The 7,945-nt window shown below is 39.6% G+C and overlaps 1 protein-coding gene across 1 annotated transcript; it reads right to left on the bottom strand.

Moving 5' to 3' along the window:
- Window positions 1–341: 341 nt before the first annotated feature.
- On the bottom strand, window positions 342–5,777 carry LOC146650318 (interferon-induced protein 44-like). Its single transcript, XM_085383626.1, has 6 exons — window positions 5,755–5,777; window positions 4,813–5,014; window positions 3,250–3,411; window positions 2,929–3,097; window positions 591–691; window positions 342–509 (listed from the first exon to the last, which is right to left on the bottom strand). Exons 1-6 carry the CDS (start codon window positions 5,775–5,777, stop codon window positions 342–344), a joined length of 825 nt encoding a protein of 274 aa, XP_085239752.1.
- Between the last annotated feature and the right edge of the window lie 2,168 nt (window positions 5,778–7,945).

Below are 7,945 nucleotides of genomic sequence, written 5' to 3'. Positions count from 1 at the left end.
AGCCAGAATGGGTCATTAGATATCAGGCAGTCATGTCCCCAATCAGGGATGTCAGACTTGCTCTCCACCTTATACTTTGCTTGGTAATACCAAATTGTGTATCAGATTGTTGTGGAGGACTTTCTGATGTGATGAAATGTAGAACAAGATGAACAAGCAGACTGATGAGGACCTCTGATAGATTAATAGATATTAGATTAAAGAAGCAAATATTTTTCTGTTTGATGAATACATAAGAAAAAGTAGATTTTCTTTTTTCGTAACACACTACCAACTCTGATTTTCCACTTCATTTTCTCTCTAATTCAATAATAAAACTTTCTCAGACTTAATTTTTTCCCCTAACGTATCTGTTTTTCGATGAAGTCGTCTCCAAAGTCAATCATTTTTCTAAGTGCACTCAGAATCAGCGTGTCAACATCCTCATTCATGTCAATTTCATTGCTGTAGTTTTTCACGGGAAAGATGCAATTCATTGGGATTCCCACCGCGGCACTGAACTCTTCCATCTGAGTATTAAAGAAACACCATGTCATGTTCAGGTTTTGTGCTCTTTCATCACATTTCTTTACAGACTCAAACTTGCTCACCTTCTTCTTTACATATTTGCTCTTATACACGTTTCTTAGGTTCTTCTCAGTCTCAGGACAGGCCTCATCTATTTTGGTGATCATCGCCATTTGAGGAATCCCTGTAGACAGAAACATTGAGTCACACCATAAAAATCTTTATATTATTTTTTAGTTTTTGAGGTTTTATTTCTGCGGTCCTGCCTCTTTGAGAATTTAAACATGGTTAAATTCTCAAAGAGTAATGAGATGCTTTTTTAATGGTTTGATATGATAATTTTCTAATAGCAGTATTACAGAAGTGAAATCTCAAATGTTGTGCGTTTTTTGCTCCATTTTTCCAGTCTTTCATGTATTCATCCTCCTCTTTCACACCAGTCCTTTTCAACTCCTCCTTTACTACATCCATGGACATTCCCTGTGGTCTTTCTCCTTTCCTCCTGCCTGGTAGCTTCATCTTCATCATCCTTGTCCAGTATATCCACCCTCCCTCGTCTGCACTTGTCCGAACCATCTCAGCCTCTCCTTTCTAACTTAATTTTCAATGACAAACATTTCACATTGACCAGTAATGACTAATAGCTTAGGTTAACCTATAACAAGGATGTGGCCAGTGTGTTTAGGAGATTCAGATATAGTAGAGGACTTCCATTTTTTTGCTGTTGTTAAAATTACAAGATAAGCAAGACTAAAAGATAGGAGCCTTTATTAGTCTCAGAGTTGGGAAAATCACGTTATTACAGCAAGAAGTGGACAGGACAGAAAAAAAAATAGTTTCAGCATACCTAAAAGCATTAATACTTTGCAAAACCAGAAAAGAAAAGAAATCATGTTTTAAAAGGTAGAAGAAATATGATTTAAATATATGTGGAAATATGTAAATGTGATACAATAATACAGTTTAGTAGCAGCAGGACAGAGCATTGCACACTAAGCTACATACAGACCCCAGTCTGTGCATGTCTGCATGTGTCTTCACATGTGTACATTCACCATATCATGGAATCTTAGTCCACAACCTGCTACAATGTTTTCTTACAACTCCTTTAACTTTTGTTCTGTCATTAAATTGTAACAATATTTGGCAGAAATGTGAACATGAAAGATTTAAATCAGTGACCTGCTGCACTGTTAGAACAACCTAATGTAATTAGATTGTTCTAACAGTGTAATTAACAATAGAGAAACAAATACGGATAAATGAGGTGACAGTGTACATTAAAAAAAAGCAAACAGACAAACAAGCATAGCAAAACTAATGATAGTCAAACTGAGCTTGATTTAAAAACCAATGTAAAAAAAAAGTGAGTTTTAAGAAGTGATTTGAAAGACTGAATAAACTCTGAAGTACGAATATCATCTGGCAGATTATTCCAGAATCTAGGCGCTGCAACTGCAAAGGCCCGATCTCCTCTATGCTTCAATCAAGACCTTGGTTGTAGTAAGAGTATCTGACTAGTCGATCTCAGTGCTCTTTTGGGGTTTTACATGTTGATGAGTTTGCTTAAACAACTGGGCGCCATATTATTTAAAATTTTAAAAGTAAGTAAAAGAATCTTAAAATGAATATGATATTTGACAGGAAGCCAGTGTAAATTTGCTAAAAGTGGAATGATGTGTTCATACATTCTATCACCTTTTAAACAATGAGCAGAAGCATTTTGGACTCACTGCAAGCAATGGAGAGATGAGCGTGATGAAGACCTAAATAGAGAGAATTGCAGTAGTCCAGTCTAGAGGTGATGAAGGCATGAATAAGTTTTTCTAGGTCTTTAGAAGGAAGATAAGGCTTTGCTTTGGCAACTTCACATAACTGATAAAAACTAGTTTTGGAAACTTGCATTTCTAATTTAAATCAGCTATCCAAAAACACTCCGAGATTTCTTACAGTGTGAGAATGCTGACAAGCAAGAGGACCAAGGGTATCAGTTAACTTATCCAAAAGAGCATGACTTTGAAAAACAATAATTTCGGTCTTATTTTCATTTAGGGTGAGAAAATTCTGTGTTAACCAGTCGCAACATCATGTAGACAGTTAAGCAGAGGCTGCAGTGGGACAGAGACATCCAGTTTCAAGGGGAAGTAAATTTAGATATCATCAGCATAACAGTAAAGGGAGATGTTATATTTCCTGAAAATAGATCCCAAAGGCAGCATTTATAAGGAGAACAGAGCAGGATCCAAAACAGACCCCTGAGGCACACCACAAAAAATAGGGGCAGAGGAAGAGGAGTATTGCCCATTAGCAACAGAAAAAGACCTTTCTGGTAGATATGATTTAAACCGTGATAAAACCTTTAAGACCAACATGTTCAAGCCTTGATAAAAGAATGTTATGATCCCTAATATAAGTTCTTACCCAGGTCGCTGGCCGTCTGTCTGACACTATTCATCTTCTGCAGAACGGATTGCTTGATTTCTGATGCATTGGCAGAAAGCACACAGACCAGAACATGAACTTTATCATCTGCAAAGGGTTTCGAGTTGTAGCCGGGATCTCCTGGTGAAAGTGGAGCCACTGGGTTGAACTGGAAAGAGTAAAAAACAATGAAATTCAATCTAATTTTAACACCTTTAAAAATAAGTGGAGATGATGTGTCATATACCTGCAGGATGTTTGGAGCTACAGATATAAGCTTTTGTTAATGTTATTCATACTTTAAGCAAATGATTGGCATACCTTATGACCCTCCATGACATGTCCCTTCATAGCCAGTTTGATGTCCTGAGGATGAACACCAGAGTTAGTCCCATCCTCCAGGCCCATGATGTCATTGAAGACCACAGGGTAATAGGTGGCTGAGCTTCCTCTTCCACTTTTTGCTATTTTATGAGTTTCAAACTGAAATAGAAAATATCAAATGTTAGTTTGTTTTGACAGTGAAGTCTTATGTTCCTTCATTCTGTTTCTGCTGTTTCTCTAGTCCCTCTTTTTGTCCATGTGCTTCTCAGTCACTTTATGTCTGTGAAGGTTCTCAGTCATCCAGGTCATCGTAGTCAAAGGAGCTTGCAAAACACCTTCCTACCATCCTTGCTCCTCTCGTGGGGAACACCCCACACCACATCAAGAACTCCACCGACTTCACTGACAAGGTCCAGAAACTTACCCTGGATCCAGATGAAACCATGGTGTCCTTTGATGTAGTCTCTCTCTTCACTCTTCACCACGGAGGCCGTGGAGACTGTCAGAAAACGACTACAAGAAGACAGCTCCTTGGAGGACAGGACCAACTTCACACCTGATCAGATTTGCACACTATTAGACCTCTGCCTCACCACTACATATTTCAAATACAACGAAGGCTTTTACAGACAAAAACATGGCTGTGCCATGGGCTCCCCCGTGTCACCTATTGTAGCCAACCTTTACATGGAGGAAGTGGAAAGGAAGGCTCTTGGCTCTTTCAAAGGAAGAGTACCCAGCCACTGGTACAGGTATATAGACGACACCTGGGTCAAAATCAAGACACAAGAAGTGGAATCCTTCACTGCGCACATTAACTCTGTGGATAAAAACATCAAGTTCACCAGGGAAGACACAAAGGACAACTGTTTGCCTTTCCTGGACTGCGCTGTGCACATTGAAGAGAATGGCAACCTCAACATCGAAGTTTACCGGAAGCCCACACACACGGACCAGTACCTCCTGTTTGACTCCCATCACGCCCACTCACATCCTGGGCCATCTGATCTCAGGAATTTGCATGATAAGGTGGGGCCAGGTTTCACAATGAACTCACCCGAAACTCTGGCTGATTGGGACCCACACCCAATTTCACACCTTGGCTGAGGCGATTAGAGGATCATCAGGGGGTCCTTTTGTCCCTCTGTGGGGGGATACTTCCACTAGGTTTATATCTGGGACTCTCCACCATTGACCCTTAGAACTGAAGAAGCTTCTCGGATGAGAGGTGAAACGTCTTCAAGTAACTTAAAGAAGTCCAGACCCTTTTCTTTGCAAGCTCCTTTGACTTCTCAGTCACTTCTTTCAACCCTGCGTCATGCTGTCCTAACGTCCTGATTTTATAGTGTCTAGTCAGGTTTATGTCATCTCACTATCTGCCTTTGTTAGGTTTCCTTCCCTCACTCATTCTGTCACTCTGCCCTATTTTCAATGCAGTTTTATTTATACATCACAAATTTAAACAGTAGATTGAGGAACCGTGTACAGTAAATTCTACAATATCAGAGAGCGAGAATCTCAATGATTAGTTTTTGTTTGAAGCAACAAAAGTATAAATACCTTTATAGTGAAACTTCTGTCAGAGGTGGTTGCACTGGCCAAAGCAGGAATTGCTATTCTATGTCGCAGGACAGAGCTGACAGAGTTGATGAAGCTGGACTTTCCACATCCGACAGGTCCGTGCAGAAGAACTCGGAGATGTTCGATTTGTCTGTTTTCTGGCTTGTATTCCTGCACATACTCAAGATCTCTGTGGTTTTTTCTGCTTAAAAGAACAAACTAACATTATGTAGATCTATGGATTTTACATTTAGCTTTATTTTGAGAATAAGAATAACTAAAAGAATAAGACTCCAGTTTGTTATCGTAAATAGAGAGTGTTCAGACAATAAGGTTAATTGCGGGGTTTCGCAGGATTCTATGCTAGGACCAGTTCCATTTACATTATACATGCTTCTGCTATATAGATGAGACCCAACTTTATTTCTCTATGAAGCCACAAAACACACCAATAAGTTGCATGAATGCCTTAAAGACATAAAGACCTGGATGACCTCTAATTTTCTGCTTCTAAATTCAGATAAAACTGAGGTTATTGTAGTTGGTCCTAAAGATTCATTATTATCAGGATGTCCTAAAAACTCCCTGAAAAATCTTCAATTGAGCCAAAATGTTGCAGCATGCAGAGTACTGACAGGGACTGGAATCAAGAGTGTATTTCTCCTCCCTGTTAAATTTTTGAAATATATTATGTAGATGTCTTAACAGTAATTTTACTAGTCGTGTATGGATTGCATCATTTGCTGTAACTAAGTTTAAGAATATAATCCACCCACTGTTATCATCTTCAATGCGCTGTACCAACATAGAGCAGAGCAGCTATCTGAACGCTACCCCAACAGAGGTCGATTATCTTGTTAATAATTTTACCTCCTCACTACGTACGACTCTGGATACTGTAGCTCCTGTGAAAACTAAGGCTTCTAATCAGAAGTACCTGACTCCGTGGTATAATTCTCAAACATGTAGCCTAAAGCAAATGACTCGTAATCTGGAGAGGAAATGGCGTGTCACAAATTTAGAGGATCATCATTTAGCCTGGAGAAATAGTTTGCTGCTTTATAAGAAAGCCCTCCGCAAAGCCAGAACATCTTACTATTCATCACTGATTGAAGAAAATAAGAACAACCCCAGGTTTCTATTCAGCTCTGTAGCCAGGCTGACAAAAAGTCCTGCCATTAATTAATTCTTCGATCTTAAATATGATCAACCTATCTCTAATAATCGGCTATGTACCACAGGCCTTCAAGCTGTCTGTAGTTAAACATTTACTCAAAAAGCCATCTCTAGACCCAGCAGTCTTAGCTAATTATAGGCCAATCTCCAACCTTCCTTTCATATCAAAAATCCTTGAAAGAGTAGTTGTCAGACAGCTAACAGATCATCTGCAGAGGAATGGCTTATTTGAAGAGTTTCAGTCAGGTTTCAGAGCTCATCACAGCACAGAAACAGCTTTAGTGAAGGTTACAAATGATCTTCTTATGGCCTCTGACAGTGGACTCATCTCTGTGCTTGTCCTGCTAGACCTTAGTGCAGCGTTCAATACTGTTGACCATAATATCCTATTAGAGCGATTAGAACATGCTGTAGGTATTACAGGTACTGCACTGCAGTGGTTTGTATCATATCTATCTAATAGACTCCAGTTTGTGCATGTAAATGGAGAGTCCTCTTCACACACTGAGGTTAATTATGGAGTTCCACAAGGTTCAGTGCTAGGACCAATTCTGTTTACATTATACATGCTTCCCTTAGGCAGTATCATTAGAAGACATAGCATACATTTACACTGCTATGCAGATGACACCCAGCTCTATCTGTCCATGAAGCCAGATAACACACACCAATTAGTTAAACTGCAGGAATGTCTTAAAGACATAAAGACCTGGATGGCCGCTAACTTTCTGCTTCTTAATTCAGATCAAACTGAGGTTATTTTAATCGGCCCTCAAAATCTTAGAGATATAGTATCTAACCAGATTCTTACTCTGGATGGCATTACCTTGGCCTCCAGTAACACTGTGAGGAGCCTTGGAGTCATTTTTGACCAAGACATGTCCTTCAGTGCACATATTAAACAAATATGTAAGACTGTGTTCTTCCATTTGAGCAACATCTCTAAAGTTAGAAATATCCTGTCTCAGAGTGATGCTGAAAAACTAGTTCATGCATTTATTACTTCCAGGCTGGACGACTGTAATTCATTATTATCAGGATGTCCAAAAAACTCACTGAAAAGCCTTCAGTTAATCCAAAATGCTGCAGCAAGAGTCCTGACAGGGACTAGAAAGAGAGAGCAGATTTCTCCTGTTTTGGCTTCCCTTCATTGGCTTCCTGTTAAATCCAGAATTGAATTCAAAATCCTGCTCCTCACATACAAGGTCTTAAATAATCAGGCCCCATCTTATCTTAATGACCTTGTAGTACCATATCACCCTATTAGAGCACTTCGCTCTCGCTCTGCAGGCCTACTTGTTGTTCCTAGAGTATTTAAAAGTAGAATGGGAGGCAGAGCCTTCAGTTTTCAGGCCCCTCTTCTGTGGAACCAGCTTCCAGTTTGGATTCAGGAGACAGACACTATCTCTACTTTTAAAATTAGGCTTCAAACGTTCCTTTTTGCTAAAGCATATAGTTAGGGCTGGACCAGGTGACCCTGAATCCTCCCTTAGTTATGCTGCAATAGACGTAGGCTGCCGGGGGATTCCCATGATGCATTGAGTTTTTCCTTTTCAGTCACCTTTCTCACTCACTATGTGTTAACAGACCTCTCTGCATTGAATCATATCTGTTATTAATCCCTGTTTCTCTTCCACAGCATGTGTGGTCTCCACTCTTCCCTTTTACATAGACTACAGACAGTTCAGAATGCTGCAGCTCGCATTCTAACTAAAACCAGCAAGTTTGCCCACATTACCCCTGTCCTTGCCGATTTGCACTGGTTGCCTGTCAAATATCGTATTCAATTCAAAATTTTGTTGTTTACTTTTAAAATTACTAACAACACTGCACCCAGCTATCTTAAAGATCTTTTAAACCCTTATGCTCCTGCTAGGGCTTTAAGGTCATCGTCACAGTTACTGCTGGCTCAGCCCAGATCTCGACTTAAGACTAGAGGTGATCGATCGTTTGCTTT

Source organism: Rhamphochromis longiceps, linkage group LG16 (assembly GCF_057381845.1).
Source record: "Rhamphochromis longiceps isolate RC_006_pf linkage group LG16, R_longiceps_female_GT1.1, whole genome shotgun sequence".
In the NCBI taxonomy this organism is placed as follows: Eukaryota; Metazoa; Chordata; class Actinopteri; order Cichliformes; family Cichlidae; genus Rhamphochromis; species Rhamphochromis longiceps.
This window is presented reverse-complemented; position numbering and strand designations above follow the sequence as displayed.

Bases quoted from the DNA above. Each gene is read 5' to 3' on its own strand.
- LOC146650318 (XM_085383626.1), bottom strand. From the start codon at position 5,777: ATGTTTGAGAATTATACCACGGA. The intron at 3,412-4,812 runs GTATTTATACTT...TTTCTATTTCAG, and splicing joins ACAGAAGTTTCACTATAAAG to TTTGAAACTCATAAAATAGC. The intron at 3,098-3,249 runs GTATGCCAATCA...TACTCTTTCCAG, and splicing joins ATGTCATGGAGGGTCATAAG to TTCAACCCAGTGGCTCCACT.